The sequence below is a fragment of the Panthera leo genome, chromosome D1 (assembly GCF_018350215.1).
Source record: "Panthera leo isolate Ple1 chromosome D1, P.leo_Ple1_pat1.1, whole genome shotgun sequence".
Classification (NCBI taxonomy): domain Eukaryota; kingdom Metazoa; phylum Chordata; class Mammalia; order Carnivora; family Felidae; genus Panthera; species Panthera leo.
The window spans coordinates 106176772-106195431 of record NC_056688.1 but is presented as its reverse complement, the minus strand read 5'-3'; the positions used below and the strand labels follow the sequence as shown (position 1 = coordinate 106195431).

General features: G+C 58.9%; 3 protein-coding genes across 8 annotated transcripts; 2 read left to right on the top strand and 1 right to left on the bottom strand.

Moving 5' to 3' along the window:
- Positions 1-1985: 1985 nt before the first annotated feature.
- On the top strand, positions 1986-6698 carry B3GAT3 (beta-1,3-glucuronyltransferase 3). The gene is made up of 5 exons (XM_042904236.1): positions 1986-2241; positions 3364-3538; positions 4981-5341; positions 5548-5838; positions 6195-6698. Exons 1-5 carry the CDS (start codon positions 2160-2162, stop codon positions 6291-6293), a joined length of 1008 nt encoding a protein of 335 aa, XP_042760170.1. The 5' UTR covers positions 1986-2159; the 3' UTR covers positions 6294-6698.
- Positions 6699-6847: 149 nt separating this feature from the next.
- On the bottom strand, positions 6848-9178 carry ROM1 (retinal outer segment membrane protein 1). The gene is made up of 3 exons (XM_042904235.1): positions 8114-9178; positions 7475-7721; positions 6848-7357 (listed from the first exon to the last, which is right to left on the bottom strand). Exons 1-3 carry the CDS (start codon positions 8701-8703, stop codon positions 7139-7141), a joined length of 1056 nt encoding a protein of 351 aa, XP_042760169.1. The 5' UTR covers positions 8704-9178; the 3' UTR covers positions 6848-7138.
- Positions 9179-9282: 104 nt separating this feature from the next.
- EML3 (EMAP like 3) lies at positions 9283-18602 on the top strand. Of its 6 annotated transcripts, none has more exons than XM_042904233.1 (22): positions 9283-9546; positions 10371-10542; positions 10617-10868; positions 10966-11079; positions 12113-12180; positions 12346-12469; positions 12690-12860; positions 13058-13127; positions 13214-13324; positions 13570-13665; positions 14051-14206; positions 14364-14505; positions 14935-15086; positions 15169-15294; positions 15378-15509; positions 15977-16044; positions 16548-16636; positions 16708-16805; positions 16935-17022; positions 17548-17646; positions 18050-18070; positions 18165-18602. In XM_042904233.1, the coding sequence occupies exons 1-22, from the start codon at positions 9525-9527 to the stop codon at positions 18575-18577; spliced, it is 2784 nt and encodes a 927-aa protein (XP_042760167.1). In that variant the 5' UTR covers positions 9283-9524; the 3' UTR covers positions 18578-18602. The 6 variants fall into 6 exon arrangements, 5 of the variants coding, with proteins under 5 accessions (XP_042760167.1, XP_042760166.1, XP_042760164.1 ...); XM_042904232.1 differs by having other exon boundaries at positions 10614-10868; XM_042904230.1 differs by having other exon boundaries at positions 17940-18070; positions 18165-18458.
- The last annotated feature ends 58 nt before the right edge of the window (positions 18603-18660 follow it).

The following is an 18660-nucleotide window of genomic DNA, read 5'->3' as shown; positions in this document are numbered from 1 at the left end:
TCCCTGATTGCTTCTAGAGCTGCTGCAGTTCTGACAGGGGCAGTTCTGTCTCCCCTGTCCCTTAGGGGAAAGAAGTGTCCACTCTCCTTTAAGAGGGGATGGGCATTAAACTTCTTTGGCCCCCTTTTTGTCCCCTTGAGGGGCATTCAAGATGGAGAAATCAGTTGTGGTTTCATTGAATCACGGTCACCTGTATTTATTGTTCCGAGAAGGCTGAGGGTGGGGGGAGATGATCATGTGTGCCCAGGGTTGGCCCGAAGCGCTGGGCGGGGGGTGGGACAGGACTAACTGGGGACAAGGGGGAATATTTGTGGCAATTTTTTTTACTTCCTCTTGGCCCCCAGCTGTGACAGGTTTTGATAAAAGGAGAAACAATAAAGAGATAAACCATAAATAACTGTTGGTGTCTGGATTCTAGTTCTGGCCTGAGCCACAGACCCTTAGAAGAAGCCCGAGGGGCTGAGATTTTCATCTAGCTTCAGCATAAGCCTCATCGGTTCAGCCAAATGAGCAAGTGCAAGTGGTCTTCAACTTGCCAGAGGCCAGTATTTTCACAGAGGAGTCCGGCAAGGTCATCAGATTTTAGTGGGCCTAGTTAATAGTGGTGACCAGAGGGGCGCCTGGGTGGCTTCTTCGGTTAAGCATCTGACTTCCTCTCAGGTCGTGATCTTGCGGTTCATGGGTTTGAGCCCCGTGTCAGGCTCTTGTGCTGACAGCTCAGACTGGAGCCCGCTTCAGAGTCTGTCTCCCTCTCTCTGCCCCTCCCCCACTCACACTCTTTCACTCAAAATAAACATTAAAAATATTTTTTTAATGGCGTCTGGGTGGCTCGGTTGAGGGTCCGACTTGATTTTGGCTCAGGTCATTATCTGGTTTGTGAATTCGAGCCCCGCGTCGGGCTCAGCTCTGGCACTACAGAGCCTCTTTGAGATCTCCCTCTCTCTCTGCCCCTCCCTTGCTCGCACTCTCTCAAAAATAAATAATAAATAATAAAAAAAAAAAAAAATAGTGGTGACCAGAGCTGATGGGGTCCCTCTTGAATAGAAACAGCTATTTAGTCTGATGCTCTCATGAATTCCCCATTGTTTCAGTGATGGGAAATAGTTCTCTCCATTTTGTAGACGGACGACCAGTCTCAGATTATTTTATAAGAAACTAGAGGGTTTTTTTGTTTTTTTGGTTGTTTTTTTTTTTTTTTTTTTCAGGGAAAATGACTCCTCAGGAAGGCTTGTGCCTATCAATAGTTAGGGTATGTGTCCTTGGAATGCTCAGCTCAAGAAATACATGTTTTTATGTATTTTGAGAGAGAGCACAAGTGGGACGGGCAGAGAGAGGGAGAGAATCCCAAGCAGGCCACACTGTCAGCCCAGAGCCCATGGCAGGGCTCAAACCACCAACTGTGAGATCACGACTTGAGCCAAAGTTGGACGCTTAACCATCAAGAACTATTTCCAATTTTTTGGGAGGTGGCCCACTGCCTTGCACCCCACTCCCTACTCCCCCCTACCCTGCCCCCTATTGTCACCTGTTTAAGAAATGGTCAGAGGAAACAGTACAGATCTAGAAGGGGCAGCAAACTGCATCATGGCAATTTCGCAGTTTTTGTCAACTTTGGTTACTTGTCTGTAAAATGGGGACAATACCACCTATGTCAGGATTCTAGTGAGGAATGCATGACAGACACCCAGAGCCCAGGCCTGGCACGTGAGAAGTCCCAGATTTCATTCATTCGTGTGACGAGTGTTTGTTGAACTGTTACTGGGTGCTGTGACTGATAAATGAATGAATGAAAATAAGAAAATCTAGACACAGGGACTGGCGTTCAAGGGGAAGGTTTCAACGTCGCTCCCACCAGGCTTCTGACTGCCCGCCACGCGAGCGCGACACGCCGGATATGACGTCACCCACTCCCGTGGTTCCCAGAACTAGGCTGTGGGACCGGAAATTAACCCGGGGGGCGGTGTGCAGACTGACCGGAAGTGGGCACGGGCGGGCGCTGTCGGCCCCAGCTCCCGGGAGCCGGTGGAGAGGAGCGTGAGGAAGGCGGGACGCGGGGCGGGGCCGCTGCAGGGGCGGGGTCTGCAGGCTGGCGGGTGGGGGGCGGGGACCCCTCGTGTCCCCGGGACCCCGCCTGCCCGGGCGCCGGCGGCGGCACGGCCATGAAGCTGAAGCTGAAGAACGTGTTTCTCGCCTACTTCCTGGTGTCGATCGCCGGCCTCCTCTACGCGCTGGTGCAGCTCGGTGAGCGGGGCGGGGGGGGGGTGCGGCGGGCCCGTCCGAGGGCGCCAGCCGCCTTGCATCCCGCCCTGGGGATGAGCCCCCGCGCAGACACCATTCAGCCGGCTCGGCCCTCCGACAGCCCTCTGCGGCCGCCGGGCGCACTCCCCTCTCTAGAACGCACCGCGGCTTCCCACCGCACCTCGGATGAGATGCAGACTCCTTCCCAGAGTCCGCAAGGCCCCGCATGATCTGTTGCCGTCCTCCTTTCCAACCCCATTTCCTTCCCCACTCGCTCGCTCTGCTCCGGCCAACACAAGCTGCATGACAGTTTCTCGAAAAGCCCACGCTCATTGCTGTCTCAAGCTCTTAACCTGTTCCTTCTGGCTGCAGTGCTTTTCTCCCAGCTCTTTCCTGGCCGCCTCTTTCTCATCCTTCAGGTCTCAGCTCAAATGTCACCGCCTCAGAGAGGCCTTCCCTGACCACCTTAGCTAGATTAACTCTTCTTTTTCTGGATTCTCTTTTATTCTCTATCTTAAATGTTTCCTTCGTGGCCCTTATCACAATTTGTAATGATTTTACTAATGTGTTTCTTTGCTCAGTGTCTGCCTCCTCCACTAAACTGAAAGCTCCGTGAAGGCAGGGACCATGTCTGTTTTACTCCCTGCTGTATCCCCAGCACCTAAGGCTGTGCCTTCTACGAGGAGCATTCAATAAATATTTATCCAATAACGGAATCAATGAATTTTATGAGTCTTTGGTTATAGAGCCAAGGGAACAGATTGAATGTTGCCTCTTACTCGGAGATTTAGGGACCAGGCTTGATCCTCAGGTATTTAAAAGACCGCCCTGTTTCAGGAGATTGACTTCTTTATGGCTCCAGAAGGCAACATTAAGGACCAGCAGGTAGAAGGGATGGAGGCAGATGATCAGCTCGATATCGGAATGAAAGCTGCAACAGATGGAATGTATTGAAGTTGGAGAGGGCTGCTGATTGAGACCACCAGGGATGTAGAAGAGGCTGTTGGGGAAGTTGTCAGGAGATGACTGCACTGGCTAGGAGTTGAACGAGAAGGTTATGCCCCTCTGGGATGCTCAACGTGCTGTGTGTGGTTCTCTGCCCCCATCCCTGCTTCCTGGGACCAGGCCAGCCATGTGACTGCCTCCCTCCCCTGCGGGCAGCAGCAGAACAGCTTCGGCAGAAGGATCTGAGGATTTCCCAGCTGCAGGCTGATCTCCGTCGCCCACCCCCTGCCCCTGCCCAGCCCCCTGAACCTGAGGCCCTGCCTACTATCTATGTTGTTACCCCCACCTACGCCAGGTACGGGCTCTGGTACGCCCAGGAGGCCTGGCACTGGCCAGGAGGTGGGGGTTGGGGAGGAGTCTGGGGAGTCACCGGGCCAGGGGGTGTTTCTCAAACTAGGGCACGCCAAGTGACAGGATAAATGAGCCACATCTTTCCTCAAAGATGTGTGAGAAAATGGTTGTTTTTCCATTGAAATGGACAGGGGTACACTGGGAAATAGAATACACAGCTCCTGCCAAAGTTTGAGATAGAGCCATATAGTTTCAAAGAAACGTTGAGCTTGCCCGAGTTCACTCTCTCTCAGGGATCCTTTGGGGAGAAAGCTTGAGCACCCCTGACTCAATTGAAATAGAAAAGGCCTTGGCCTTATGTCATGCCAGTTACGCCAGCTGTGATTTACAGTGTGTTTACTCTCTACCAGGCACTGTGCTAAGGGCTCTCCTTTCTTTTTTTTTTAATTTTTAATGTTTATTTATTTCTGAGACAGAGAGAGACAGAGCATGAGTGGGGGAAGGGCAGAGAGAGAGAGAGGGAGACACAGAATCCGAAGCAGGCTCCAGGCTCTGAGCTGTGAGCGCAGAGCCCAACGCGGGGCTCGAACTCACAAACCGTGAGATCATGACCTGAGCCGAAGTCAGTCGCTCAACCGACTGAGCCACCCAGGCACTCCTACTTTTTAAATTTTTTTTAAATTAAATATAGCTTTATTATTGATACAAACCAACTGGGGAACATGGTTTTGGGTCTGTCGCTAAAGAGCCTACTAACTCCTCCCTGGAATCAGATGGCTGACCCGTCTAGGCACAGCCAGCTGTCAACCCCGTCCCCTTACACACATGCAACACCAACCCTGGGACGGACAGACTGTTCTGAAGGATCAAGAAGCCTAGAAGAATAACCTGGGCCACACCTTCCCAGTTTCTTGTCTAAACTCTGGAAAATTCCCTGGAGAGGAAGGAGGCAAAGGACTCCTCTAAATACCTCTATCTGGAAACCCAAGCACAGGAGGAAGAGGACCTGGTCCTAAGGGTATTTTAGAAAGTCATTATAATTTAATCTTCAAGATGACATTGTTGTAAAGTACTGTTCATCCCATTTGATAGCAGAGGAAACAGGTTTGGGGAGATCTGACCCATTTCCCCCCAGTGTCTTACCTAATAAGTAACAGACCTGGCATTCAAACCCAGAGCTGTCTGATTCCAAAGCCTGTGCCCCTTAACGTGTAGTCTCCCACAGCCAGAGCCCTTGGGTTGAGGCGAGTGACAGACACGGGCTGTACGAACAGGGGAGGTGAATGAATGCAGTGTGAAATTGACAAGCGAGAAAAGGAGTTTGGATATTGGCTGGGGAAAGACCACGGGGGATACTAGAAGGGGCTCAGGAGAAGCTATGTATACTGGCTGGAGTGAGTAAACGGTGCCCACCCCTCGCCCTCCTCTTCATCTCTCCCCCTGCAGGCTGGTGCAAAAAGCAGAGCTGGTGCGGCTGTCCCAGACGCTGAGCCTGGTGCCCCGGCTGCACTGGCTGCTGGTGGAGGATGCTGAAGGCCCCACCCCATTGGTCTCTGGGCTGCTGGCGGCCTCCGGCCTCCTCTTCACACACCTGGCAGTCCTCACCCCCAAGGCCCAGCGGCTCAGGGAGGGTGAGCCAGGCTGGGTTCGGCCCCGTGGTGTAGAACAACGGAACAGGGCCCTGGACTGGCTCCGGAGAGGAGGGGGCGCCGTCGGGGGAGAGAAGGATCCCCCCCCAGCCGGCACCCGGGGAGTCGTATACTTTGCTGATGATGACAACACCTACAGCCGGGAGCTCTTTGAAGAGGTGAGCACCGGAGGTGGGGGGGGGGGGGGATCGGGAGGGAGGCCAGGCGGGGCCAGCTTTGCCTGTTGCCCTGGTTACCAGTGTTGCTCTAGGCCGCTGTGTGAGGAGGGGGAGCAGTGGGCCGGAGTGACCCCAGCGGTCCTTCCTGCTGCTCCCTTGTCCCGGGGCCACCCCGTGTCTGTTTCGTCTCTTCTGACCTCTCATAGATGCGCTGGACCCGTGGTGTCTCAGTGTGGCCTGTGGGGCTGGTAGGCGGCCTGCGATTTGAGGGCCCTCGGGTACAGGATGGCCGGGTTGTGGGCTTCCACACGGCATGGGAGCCCAACAGGCCCTTTCCAGTGGATATGGCAGGATTCGCTGTTGCCCTGCCCTTGCTGTTGGCAAAGCCCAACGCCCAGTTTGATGCTACTGCTCCCCGGGGCCACCTGGAGAGCAGTCTCCTGAGCCACCTCGTGGATCCCAAGGACCTGGAGCCGCGAGCTGCTAACTGCACTCGGGTAAGGGGTGAAGGCGGGCAGAACTCTGGCTTTGGGATACGGCAAGGTGATGGGGGGAAAGTGGAGTAAGGCCTTGGGGAGGAGGATCACAGGGTGGGTGTTTGAACCACGGGGGACCTTCCAGGGCCCGGACTCAACCTTGCCGCCAGCACTACTGCAGGGGAAGCTGGGAGCCAGGGAAGGAAAGTGGTCCCCTGGGCACCCATGTAGCACAGAGCCGGTGAGGGGCCTCTATTTTAGAGGCACTAAAGCCTCCTGCCATTCACGCTTTGGAGCCAACGCTGTGTGTGTAGAGGGGGTGAGTGGGTCCACTCTACCCAGAGGGCCCAGTTCTAACCGAAAGCCTCCTGGCACAGGTTCTGGTGTGGCATACGCGGACGGAGAAGCCCAAGATGAAGCAGGAGGAGCAGTTGCAGCGGCAGGGCCGAGGCTCAGACCCAGCTGTCGAGGTGTGATGGCAGGCCCCACCCTGACTACCACCTCCTCAGGCACAGACCTGGCGGACTGGGCCCCTGGCCTGCCCAGGATCCGGTTTTCCTAGTCCTGACCCCTCAGAGCCGGGGCGGTGGCCCCTCTGCCCCCTCAGCCCCAGGGCATGGCCCAGCTGCTTCGCCCCTCCCCCAGCCTGCCATGTGGCACTGCCCACAGGCTGGGGACAAGCAGCCCTTGTATTGAGCCAGGTCAGCCCTGTCTGGGGCGGAGCAGAAGGACAGGCACTCAGGAGGGAGGGCTGCTGAGCAACCGGGCGACTCACTGGGGCTGGGCATGCCCTGGGGGGCTGGAGGAGCTGGGCTGGACCCTCCCCACCTGAGCATGCTGACCCCCTCTCCTACCTCCAGAATAAAAGATCTCAAGCTGGAGGGGCCTGTGGTTTCCTTCATTCCACACATTCTGGCTCTTGCATTTAAGATCCTTCCCAGAGTCGAAACCCAGGAGTCCTGGCTTCTCTATCAGACAGAAATCAATTCTCCCAGGGCCCCCCAACCCCCTTGAAAGGAAGATCGGTGGCTTCAGTGCAAAAAGCTTTATTGAGTCTCTGTGCCAGGAGCAGTCGCCAGCCCTTCCCGTGTCGCTTTCCCATCACCCTGTGTTTTCTCTGTTCCCCACTGGTTCCAGCCGCAGGGGCTAAGCCCCGGCCACCTAGTTTTCCTGCCGCCCCCAGTCCAGCTCGGTGACTATCCTTAACCCCTCTAATCCCAGGGACCCCCCCCTCCCCCACCTGGAGCCTTGGTATGGAGTTGTGAGGTTTTCAGTGTTTGTCCATCCCTCCCCTTCCCCCCTCCCATTCCCCATCAGGCCACTAGGCCTCAGGTGGACCCTCCTTAGGAGGTGCCTCTTCCGGTGGGGTCTCCTCAGGTGCCGGCCTGTGAGCAACCCCTCCCTGTCGCCACGCTGTTTGCAACATGTCCTTCAGCCCGCTGGGAAAGAGGTAGCCCTGGGTCTCTCCCTCCCCATCGATGACTCCTCTGAGCCCCTCCAGTGCTGTCTGCAGGTACCGCAGGCCCAGGAGCACCAGAGTCTGTGGGGGAAAAGCAAAGGGAAAGAGGTCAGTGAGGGTCCACCGCCCCAGGGGCCAGAGCTGGAGGCAGCGAGGAGGCCCAGGTGGAGGCAGCCCTCAGACACTTTGCTGACTCACCTGCAGCAGGAAGGTGACAGCCAGCATGCTGCCCAGCGTGCTCGCCAAACCCTGCAGGTGCCCCAGCAGCACCCCGTGGCATCCTTGCGCCCAGAGGTTTAGGTTGGGCTGACGGGGATCAAAGAGCGGGTGGGCATGGGGGTCTGAGAGCCGGTTTTGCAGGCAAGGTCTGGGTGAGTGGGGGTTGCAGCAGGAGAAAGGGACACCGTCGATCAGATACAGGCCCTCCACGTTGCTCTGGATGCGGCTGCAAAGGGAGGGGGCAGGGGAGTTAGGGCGTCTGGAAGTCGAGGCCTGGAGGAAAGGCTGCCGGGCACAGGAATGGAGAAGGGAAACAGGAAAAAGACCTTCACTGACTGGTTTGCTGTGTGCCAGGCGTGCATAATTCATTTATCCTCACAATAAGTCTGTAAGATCGGTCCCATTAGCTCCATTCTACAGATGAGGAAATGGGCCCAGAGCTGTTTGGTAACATGCCCTGGGTCACACACCTGATAGATAGCAGATCTGTAACCCAGTCTCTCGATCACTAGGCTCTATTTACTTCCTATCTGGGTAAGGTGGGTTTCAAGGGATGGGGAGGAGGAAGAGGAGGGGAAGGAGGTCAGGAGGAGGGGGGCGGGGGAATAAGACACTCACTCCACCACGTCCTGGTCATTGGGATCCAAGTAACGGCTGCTGACCCACTGGACCCCAAACCAATCCTTGTACCCGTGGCGCCCGCAGCAGTGGTGCCTCAGCTGCAGCTCATCCAACAGCCGTTTGGCATGACAGTGTCCGGGCACCTCTGTGTCTTTGTAGTGAACCAAGGCAGTCCCCAGGCCCTCCTCCAGCCCTGTGTCCAGACTCCCAGGTAAAGCCAGGGCCAGTCCCAGGGCCAGGACCAGAAGACCCCCGCCCCCAGCAGTGCCAACCACCAGCAGCGGGCCTAGGACCTTCCGCCAGGGAGGGTATTGAGCTGCGTCCAGACTGGCCCTGCTGGTCCCTGCACCCACCAGTCCTGTGCCCAAAGCCACCGCACCAGCTGCCAGGGCAACCCGGGGCAGGGCAGCAAATGGGCAGGAGGGAGCCAAGAAGGTGCTGAGGTGCCACAGCTGGACCTGGAGGTGCCCGCTATAGAGGAGGGTGAGGCCACCGGCCAGCGCCAGCAGCCAGGAGAGGAGCCAGAGCCCCTGTGCCAGACGGATGCGGGGCTGGAGGGGCAGCACCAGGGGCAACACCGGCGCCATCTCCCATCTCTGCCCAAGGGAAAGCAGAGCTCTCAGGGACTAGGGTTGGCCGGCGCAGGGTGCTGAGTCAGCCCAGCCCGGCTTGAGCTGGGCTAATGCCATCCTGACCCCAATACCCTGGGAATCCTCCCACCCCCATCCTTAATAACCCGCTGCCCTGGCCCCTGCCAGCCCCAATTCGAGATGCCTTGGCCTTGCCCCTTAGGAAAAGCCCCGCCCCCGGGCTAAGGGCCCATTTCATGACCCCGCCCCTGCCCCCTCGCGGAAGTGGGGAGGGGCCGGTCGGCTCTGCCCCTAGGGGCTAGGGGCAGGGACTCCGGGACCAGAGAGGACCCCAGGGATTCAGGGGGCGGGGATCCCGGAAGGGCCTGGAGGGCGGAGGCCCAGAGGGGGTCGGGGGGTCAGCGGGTTAGCCCTGCCCGGGGACTGAGCCGCGAGGCCCGGACAGGGAGGGGTTACCAGGCGGCCCGGCCCCCCCCCCATCTCGTCCCGCCCCCCCTCCCGCGCTTCCTGGCGGCTCCGCGTCCGGCGCCTGTTTGTGCCGCGGCGCTGGGGCCCCGGACGGCCCCGCCACCCCACCCCCGGGAGCCGAGAGCGGCCCCGGGAGAGTCCGAGGCCCCGGCGGGTCCTGGAGCCTGCCGCCCCCGCTCCACAGCGCCCCCTCCAGGCCCTTTCCCCGCGCCCGACAGCGCCCCCGGGGGGTGGCACGGCACCCTTGCGCGCGCGCCCCGGGGTGCTTCCCCTTCCCCTCTCCCTGGCCATGGCCCCGGCGGCTTAGAAGCCTCCTCCGCCGCCGCCGCTCGGAGCAAGCCGGGGGCCGGATGGACGGGGCCGGGGGGCCCGGTGAGTACGGGGCGGGGCGGGCGGCGTGCCCCTTCCCGGAGCGCCGGCCGGTCGGCCGCTGCCTGTGCCCGACGGCTGTCTGGCGGCGTCCCCGCGTGCTCCTCGGCCTCAGGGGTTCTGAGCATCCTCCACTGTTCCTCAGGTCGCTCTCCCTAGTTATTTGGATCTCCTACTGTCATTTCGAACTTCCTCAACGTCATCCTATTCCCCATGTTATTCTGGGCCCCTCGATGTTTCTCTGCCCCCTATGTTATTCCGGGCCTCTTCTCATGGTATTTCGGGTCGTTTTACTTCTGACCCGTTACCCTGGGACCTTCACTGTGACTCCGTCTCCACCGATACCCTCTCCTGTCATTCTCGATCTCTCCTCCTGGTCCTGTGAGCCCTCAGATGACTGTACTCTTCGGGGCGCCCTCTGCTTTTCGCACCCCCTTCTCAGTTTCTCTGCCTGCCTTGGAGACCTGAGCTTTGCTCTGGGGTGGGCCGTCATCCCGCGCCGGCGCTGCGCCTCCCTCTGTGGTTCCCACGTTCCTGGGCAGTACTCCATATTTTCCCCCTGGTACTCCATGGTACTCCCTGTCTTTGCGGAGGTTGAGACAGCAGCAGGAAGGGAGCCTTGCCAGGCTCCTCGCCTGCCCTGCCAGAAGGAGGCCCTTGATTCTCTACCACCCGCCTCCTCCCCTCCGGGCCAGCCTCCAAGCCCGGGGCTGCTTGAAGGGGGTAGTCCTATCGGACGAATGCAAGGTCGGAGGGAAGTCAGAATCCCCTCAACCCTTTTCTTCAGGTGGTGGGTACATTCTGAGTGCTTCTTGCCCTTTTCCCAGGTGAGGGCCCTGCTCAGGAGGCCCTGCAGTCCTTGAGCCGGCGGCTTCAGGTGCAGGAGAAGGAGATGGAGCTGGTTAAGGCGGCCCTGGCAGAAGCCCTCCGCCTGCTGCGGCTGCAGGCGCCCCCGAACTCCCTGCAGGACCCTGGCGCCCCAGCTCCTACAAGGGACAGGTAGGCAGGTTGTCACGCCCTCTTCTTCCGAGGGCCTCTGGGGGCATCAGGTTGACTCACTGTCTCCCCAGCAGCCCTGCAGCCCCCCCAGGACTGCCACCCACGTGCAGCCCCTCCTTGGTGAGCCGGGGCACCCAGACGGAGACAGAGGTTGAGATGCAGCCGTCCCCTGGACCCCCCGGCCTGAGCAATGGGCCCCCAGCCCCACAGGGGGGCAGTGAAGAGCCTAGTGGGACCCAGTCTGAAGGAGGGGGCAGCAGCAGCAGTGGTTCCCCTGGCCCCCCAGGGATCCTCAGGCTTGTGCAGCCCCCACAGCGCGTTGACACGTAAGTGTCCCGTGGCAGGGGCCAGGAGGGCCGGCGGAGGGACTGGGAAGCGCGAGGAGCGGGAACGATCTTTACCAGCTCACTATGCTCCTACCAGGCCACGGAGAAATTCTTCCTCCTCCTCATCCCCCTCAGAGCGGCCTCGGCAGAAACTCTCCCGGAAGGCAGCTTCCTCGGCCAACCTGTTATTGCGGTCAGGGAGCACGGAGAGGTGGGCGAGGCTCCCGCCACCCCCAACCCGCCCCACCCCACGCTCAGGCTCTTGACTTTCCACATCCCTCACCTCACTTCCCTGGGTGGGGTGGGGGGACCTCATCGCCCAACACGAAGGAAGGAACAAGCCCCCCAGGGGCGCCTGCTGTGTACCCGGCACTGTGCTAAACCCTCGACCTCCTCCATCTCATTCAGTTCCCACGACATCCTTGGGGGGGTAGGTGGTCTCATGGTGTTCATTGTCCAGGCGAGGAAGCAGGCTCAGAGAGGGTAAGTCATTTGTCTCGGGTCACACAGCCAGAACTAGGATCTGAACCCTCCTCTCCCTGACTTCAGTTCCATCATATCACCACATACCTTCCAGGATTCCGAGAGGTCCCAAAAAGCTCTCGCGATTTTCCTGGATGACCGTTTTTGGAGTTTTACCCCCACTGCCCCTCACCGCCCCCCCCCCACCCCCAACCACGCTTTATTTCTACAGAGCAAGGGGGAAATTCTAGTGGCTGAACACAGTTGTCTCAGAGTCTGTACAGGCCCCAGGACACCTGAGTGTTCATTCTAGCCATGTCCTCGGTTTCCCCTGTATTCTCAGAAGAGAAGTCACTACGTTTTTGATCTAATGACAGCTATTTGTGGAATTCACCTGTTACTTTCCCCTTGAGAGATAAAGACTTTCTTGCTGACCTCCCAGATCCCTGAAAGGCAGGGCTGGTGTACATTCTGGATTCACTTTGGTCCCATTTTACCGATGGGGAAATGAAAAGGTCAACCAGAAGCCTGGTAGTCTAGAGGAAAGGGCTCCCCCCTGTCATGCGGCCGCACTGGCTCTTACAAGCTTTATGGCCTGAATCTTCTCATCTCTTACATGGAGCTGAGAGTCCCCATCTACTCTGGGGCTCCGAATGCAAACTAAAAGCCTGCAGAGATGACTCTGCAGGTCTCTGGAGTAACCTCCTTTCTTGTGTCCTGCCCTTCCCCACTTAGGTCTTGGGCCCTGACCCCATCCCTATGCTTTTCTCTCTTCCCAACAGCCGTGGGGGGAAAGACCCCCTCTCCAGCCCCGGGGGCCCTGGGTCTCGGAGAAGCAACTACAATTTGGGTACGTACAGAGGAGTGAATAACTTGGATGACAGTGTTAGGGTTTGGGCGACAGCCCTGAGAGCTATTTTGGGGGACCTGTGAGGTGTGGTGGGTAGAGTTCTGCTCTGGCTTTCCTGGAAGGGAGGCTGCAGGGTGGTGGTTGACACCCCCCTTTTCTCTGTAGAAGGCATCTCAGTGAAGATGTTCCTTCGCGGCCGCCCCATTACCATGTACATCCCGTCTGGCATCCGCAGCCTTGAGGAGCTGCCCAGCGGCCCACCCCCGGAGACCCTCAGCCTTGACTGGGTGTATCCTGCCCCCTCCAATCCCCCAGGAGCCACCTTAACCATCTTGGGAACCCCCCCTTCTTTATGGTTTCCCCCTGGACCTGCGGGATCAGGGAGCCCTCTGAATCCTCCCCTACCACCCTCTGCCGATGGTGCTGCCAGCCAGAAGGGCTTCCGTTGCCCCCTCTTCCTCATTCTGCCCTTGATCTGACCCTTTCCTTGACTGTGATCCCCACTCCAGTTACGGGTACAGGGGTCGTGACTCCCGCTCTAATCTGTTTGTGCTGCGCTCTGGGGAGGTGGTCTACTTTATCGCCTGTGTGGTGGTGCTGTACCGGCCCGAGGGAGGCCCAGGGGGTCCTGGAGGTGGCGGCCAGCGACATTACCGGGGCCACACGGACTGTGTTCGATGGTGAGGGGCCTGGGACCTGGGAGTGGGTGGGCGGCTCTAGGCGTGGGGATGGTGGGCTTGGCAGGAGCAGGGTCTGGGTCGGTGTGGAGGAGCAGGAGAGTAGAGTCGCCTTGCTGCTCTGCAAGCATGGAGAAGGTGTCCTGAAGGGTCTTGAGAGACCGACCCCCTTCCCTAGAGTGTCTCCTCCCCCCACTTAGTCTGGCCGTCCACCCCGATGGTGTTCGTGTAGCCTCAGGACAGACAGCTGGAGTGGATAAAGATGGGAAGGTAAGACCAAAGCCCAACACCAGGCAGACAGGATGAAATTCCAGCCTGGCTTTCCTTCATACCCCTGACCCCTTCTCCTCTCCCAGCCCCTGCAGCCTGTGGTTCACGTCTGGGACTCAGAGACACTGCTGAAGCTGCAGGAGATTGGACTGGGGGCCTTCGAGCGGGGCGTGGGAGCCCTGGCCTTTTCAGTTGCGGTGAGCTGACCCCAAAGCCTCTAGACCCCCATCTTCCTTGCCCAGGAACCTCATTCTTGCACTTCACCGGGAAGCCTCAGAAGTTCTGGCCTTCCTGAACCTGACTCCGCCGGTTCTCCTGAGAAAGGAGCAGGTGTCCCCTTCTCCTGCCCGCTCAACTTGTGATGGCAGCCCTTGCCTAATGACCATGAACCCACAGACTTCTAGCCCTCACTCGGCCCCTCCGATGTGTCCCCCATTCTCAGGATCAGGGTGCTTTTCTTTGTGTGGTGGATGATTCCAATGAGCACATGCTGTCCGTGTGGGACTGCAGCCGGGGCACAAAGCTGGCTGAGATCAAGGTGAGGAGTCCAGGCGGCCTGGCGGGGCACCGTGGTTAGGGGCCTGGGGGCAGTGAAGTATAGAGAGCTGCAGACTTACCCATACGTTGACTTCCTTTCTGGCTGGGTCACCTGGAGGAAGCCCCCTAGCCTCTCTGAGGCTGTAAACGGGGATTTCAGAAGTTCTGGCTTCCCGAGGGATAATGTCTTAGGCATTAGGGTGGTTCTGGCATCGTGAGTGACAGGGAGGGGTGCCCTGAGGGGACCAGGGTCTGGGTCCAGAAGGAAGGCTTGTCCTCGGGTTTCAGGATATCAGCAGACCGGCTGTCAGGCTGCAAACTGAAGAGTCAAGTCAAGTGAAGGTGCTCAGGGCTTGGGGTGGCTGAATCTGGTATCTTCCCCTCAGAGTACAAATGACTCAGTCTTGGCCGTTGGCTTCAGCCCTCGCGACAGCAGCTGCATTGTCACCAGTGGGAAATCGCACGTCCACTTCTGGAACTGGAGTGGAGGAGCAGGGGTTCCTGGGAACGGGACTCTCACCCGGAAACAGGGTGTCTTTGGGGTGAGGCGTGGATGGGTGTGGGGTGGGGGGGGGGGGGAGGACAGAGTGGGGATGGAAGCATTGGTCTGAATACCTTAGACCCTGATACCACCCAGCTGGCAAGGGTCTGTGACTTTCAGTCTTTGGCCTTCCCTTTGATCTCTGCTCTCTCCCCTAGAAATACAAGAAACCCAAGTTTGTCCCTTGCTTTGTGTTCCTCCCGGATGGGGACATTCTTACTGGGGACTCAGAGGGGAACATTCTCACCTGGGGACGGAGCCTCTCAGATGCCAGGACCCCAGGCAGGGGTGGGGCCAAAGGTATGTGGTTGGGGGTGGCACCTGGGAAGTCTAGTACCCCAGAGGGTGTCTGTGGGAAACAGAGGATTTTCCTTTTCCTTTTTTTTTTTTTTTTTTTAACCATGAGAATTGATAGATCTCTGTGGACCCTCTAGAAAGGCCGGCTGGAAGGGTAGGGGCGACACGGCTGGGGCTTTGGCGTCTGCCAGATCCTGGGTTCAGATTCCAGTTTTGCCACTAGTTGCGTGGCCTTTAGGAAGTTACCTCACTTCTTTGAGCCTCGGTTGTTCAGTCTGTAAAGTGGGTAAAATAATAGCTGAGGATCAGAGATCACATTCAGTAGGTGCTCAGCGGCTAGGAGTTATTATTGTGTTGTGACGGCCAAGGCTGCCTCTGTTCCCCACTTCCCTGTACCCCCACAGCATGACCCACTCGTGACTTTGCCAACAGAGACCTATGGGATTGTGGCCCAGGCCCATGCTCACGAAGGTTCCATCTTTGCCCTGTGTCTCCGGCGGGATGGGACTGTACTGAGTGGTGGCGGACGGGACCGCCGGCTGGTCCAGTGGGGGCCGGGATTGGTGGCTCTCCAGGAGGCTGAGGTGAGGGCTAGCCTGGGGTCGAAGGAGGGAGTGGGGAGAGGAATGGCCAGGGGGCCCCTGACTTCATGCCACCGTTCTGCAGATCCCTGAACACTTTGGGGCTGTGCGGGCCATTGCTGAGGGGCTGGGCTCCGAGCTGCTGGTGGGAACCACGAAGAATGCATTGCTGAGGGGAGATCTGGCGCAGGGCTTCTCCCCTGTAATCCAGGTTGGAGGGCCAAGGGCTCCAGGGAGGAGGGTGGGAAGTGCTACTGAGGAGGGGCAGAGGTAACAGCCCGTGATCTGCTACAGGGTCACACGGATGAGCTCTGGGGGCTCTGCACACATCCCTTCCAGAACCGTTTTCTCACCTGTGGCCATGACCGACAACTCTGCCTGTGGGATGGGGAGGGCCATGCGCTGGCCTGGAGCATTGACCTCAAGGTAGAGCCCCGTGTCCCTGGATCCCCAGTGCCACACCCACCATGGCTTCTGTGGACACCACTCCTTCCCCAGCATCCCTCTTCCTTCTCCCCAGGGGCAGCCACTTTGTACTGGTATGGCTGTGTTGGCTACCAAAATCTGCATTCTTCTGTGCAGATGCCTCCAGTGTCCCCTAGGCACTGTCCCCTCCCCCTTACCCCCAAACCCCCAGACCTCCCTTTGATCCAGCAACAAATGGTTAATCTCTGGCACAGCCTCCTAGCTCAGTTCTGGTTGTTAAATATGTTGAGTATCGCCTAGTTTAGGCTCCAGTGACACCCTGCCTCCACCCCAGGTCTACTGTCCCTCTCCTCCCTGTCTCATCCTTGGGAGGAGAAGGCTTTGGTGTTACCAACATGACGAGGTGTCTGTCCGGGAACCTTCACTAGAAAGGCATCTTCTTGAATTCACCTTCTCCCCCCTCCCAGGAGACTGGTCTCTGTGCTGACTTCCACCCCAGCGGGGCAGTTGTGGCCGTAGGACTGAACACAGGGAGGTGAGAGGAGCCAGGATTCCTGGGAGGGGAAAGCAGGAGCTTTGGGAAGGGCCCCTGGTAATGGGGTGGCAGGGGAGGAGTGTGGCTCAGGAGCCCCAACCGCACCTTCTCGTTCCTCAGTGCTTTTCTCTGCAGCCCGGGCCTCCCCTGCTCTGCTTGTGGCAACTGTCATCACACCCAACCACTCTCCCCTCTGAGCCTGGGAGTGGCAGCTTAGGATAGAAAAGCTGTGGGGGATAGGAGGGACATGGGAGAGACTGACACAGGGAAGTGACAGGCTTACAGACTCCATAAGGTTCCTGTATTCTTTTCTTAGAGGCATCAGAAGCCCCTCACTCTTTCTCTCTCCTTAGCGTCTTCCGATTTCCTGGCATAAGAATGCAGCGGCAACCTGTCTACATCACAGCCTTTCTGTTGGCGTCTCTGACGCTCTCCAACTTGCCAACCCCCACGTTGCCCAGGATGGGTAACCTCACGCCTGCTTTCCACCCCCTCCCTTCCAGGTGGCTGGTTTTGGACACAGAGACCAGGGAGATCGTGTCTGATGTCACTGATGGCAATGAGCAGCTCTCAGTGGTCCGGTACAGCCCAGGTGGGAGCCGCCCCCACCCTGGACCCAGACCTGTCCCTGGCCCTTCCCTCTCTGAGTGACTGTCTTTATAGATGGGTTGTACCTGGCCATCGGTTCCCATGACAACATGATCTACATCTATAGCGTTTCCAGTGAGGGTGCCAAGTCCAGCCGCTTTGGCCGCTGTGTGGTGAGGAAGCCGGGGTGGAGGGTGGGGCATTGCCATAGCAGGTAAACTGGAAGGGCTCTCATGCACTAAGGGGGACCTGGGGATGGGAAATGGTAGCTACATGTTTAGTCTCTTGACCCTTGCTCCCAGGGTCACTCCAGCTTCATCACTCACCTTGACTGGTCCAAAGATGGGAATTTCATCATGTCCAATTCTGGGGACTATGAGATCCTTTACTGTGAGTGGCTGTAGGGGAGAGCATGGGGAATGGGTAATCGGCTGGGTTTTGTTTCGGGGTGGGAGGCTCCTGGTTGGGAGGGGACGAAGAGTATGTAGGCAGCTCCAGGTAGAGATGGGGCTGAAGTGGAGTTGGAATTGTTCAGGTAGGAGAAATATTGTGAATTGAAAAGCCCTACACGGTTTTACACCATGCCTTTCCCCACGAGGACTTGAGGGAGTTGAGGAACGTACTAGGAAAAGATTGTTTAGGACAAGTTTCTCAGCAGGTGTGGAGGAATTGACTTAGCCAGGGAGGAAGAACTGATGAGAAGCTGTTAGGGGAACTTCAGAACTTCAGGATTCAGGAAGTGCATGGGGCTGGGTTTTGCCCTGGGCTGAGGGCTACCAAGGTGACCAGATCACATGCCATTACCTCAAGCTAGTCTTTCCAACCTACCCTTCCCGGTGGGTGGGTCGGTGGGTGGGTGTCTTGCCAACCCGAGGGCAGGGGGAGAGCTGAGTTGGGTGGGCTCCCTCCCCCCAGGGGACGTGGCTGGAGGCTGCAAGCTGCTGAGGAATCGCTATGAGAGCCGAGACCGGGAGTGGGCCACCTACACCTGCGTGCTGGGCTTCCATGTCTATGGTGAGCAGGGCCTCCGAACCTTGCGGGGTGGGGTGGGGTGGGGTGTGCGGGGTAAGGTGGAGCCCGCACTGGGCTCGGAATGCTGGGCATGTGTCAGAGGGGTGGGTGTCAAGAAACCGGCAGATCCAGCCCAGGAGGCCCCTCTGGCCCTCGGTGGCTGCCGGGACCGGGAAGGATTGCCTGGAACGCGGCCGGTGGGCGGCCTCGGCTGCCTGACCGCCGGAAACGGTGCGGAGCCTGGGCGGTGGGTGGCCGCGGGGAGGAGGCCATACTGAGGCCGGCTGCTGTGCTAGGCGTGTGGCCAGACGGCTCGGATGGCACCGACATCAACTCCCTGTGCCGCTCCCACAACGAGCGAGTGGTGGCTGTGGCCGACGACTTCTGCAAAGTGCACCTGTTCCAGTACCCGTGCGCGCGCGCCAAGGTGAGGCCTCCAGGGGCCTCTGGGGCCGGGCGGGCGGGGGCCGCCGGGTCCAGGGCTCCCCGGCCGCCGCAGCTCGGTCTTCTTTCCCGCCCAGGCTCCGAGCCTCGTGTACGGCGGTCACGGCAGCCACGTGACCAGCGTCCGGTTCACGCACGACGACTCGCACCTCATCTCGCTGGGCGGCAAGGACGCCAGCATCTTCCAGTGGCGAGTCCTGGGCGCTGGGGGCGCGGGGCCGGCGCCCGCCACGCCCTCTCGAACCCCCTCCCTGTCCCCCGCCTCCTCTCTCGATGTCTGACCGCTGCCGGAGGGGAGCCACCGGCCCTGCGGCGCGGCCCCGCCCACCCGAAACCCCCAGGACCAGGGGCCGACTTTTCCTCGACTTCGAGACATTCCCGATCGCGCGTTTCCCTGGAGGGGGCGAACGGCACCCCCGCACACACTGTAGAGACCCGCTGGCTGAGCCGGGCAGCCCCAGCCTGGGCCCTGACTCCTGCCGCCTGCTGAGGGGCAATAAACCAAAAGCAAAGTCGCCTCCCAGTCCTTTTGTGGGGCGCGGCTGGGCGCCTCCGGGGCCCTGTGGGGGTGGC

Coding starts and splice junctions, on each gene's coding strand:
- B3GAT3 (XM_042904236.1), top strand. CDS start 2,160: ATGAAGCTGAAGCTGAAGAACGTGTTTCTCGCCTACTTCCTGGTGTCG. Junction 3,539..4,980: donor GTTACCCCCACCTACGCCAG/GTACGGGCTCTG, acceptor CTCCCCCTGCAG/GCTGGTGCAAAAAGCAGAGC. Junction 5,839..6,194: donor GAGCTGCTAACTGCACTCGG/GTAAGGGGTGAA, acceptor CTCCTGGCACAG/GTTCTGGTGTGGCATACGCG.
- ROM1 (XM_042904235.1), bottom strand. CDS start 8,703: ATGGCGCCGGTGTTGCCCCTGGTGCTGCCCCTCCAGCCCCGCATCCGT. Junction 7,722..8,113: donor AATGACCAGGACGTGGTGGA/GTGAGTGTCTTA, acceptor CTCCCTTTGCAG/CCGCATCCAGAGCAACGTGG. Junction 7,358..7,474: donor CTGTCACCTTCCTGCTGCAG/GTGAGTCAGCAA, acceptor TTTCCCCCACAG/ACTCTGGTGCTCCTGGGCCT.
- EML3 (XM_042904232.1), top strand. CDS start 9,525: ATGGACGGGGCCGGGGGGCCCG. Junction 12,181..12,345: donor GAGAAGCAACTACAATTTGG/GTACGTACAGAG, acceptor TTTTCTCTGTAG/AAGGCATCTCAGTGAAGATG. Junction 13,666..14,050: donor CAAAGCTGGCTGAGATCAAG/GTGAGGAGTCCA, acceptor TCTTCCCCTCAG/AGTACAAATGACTCAGTCTT.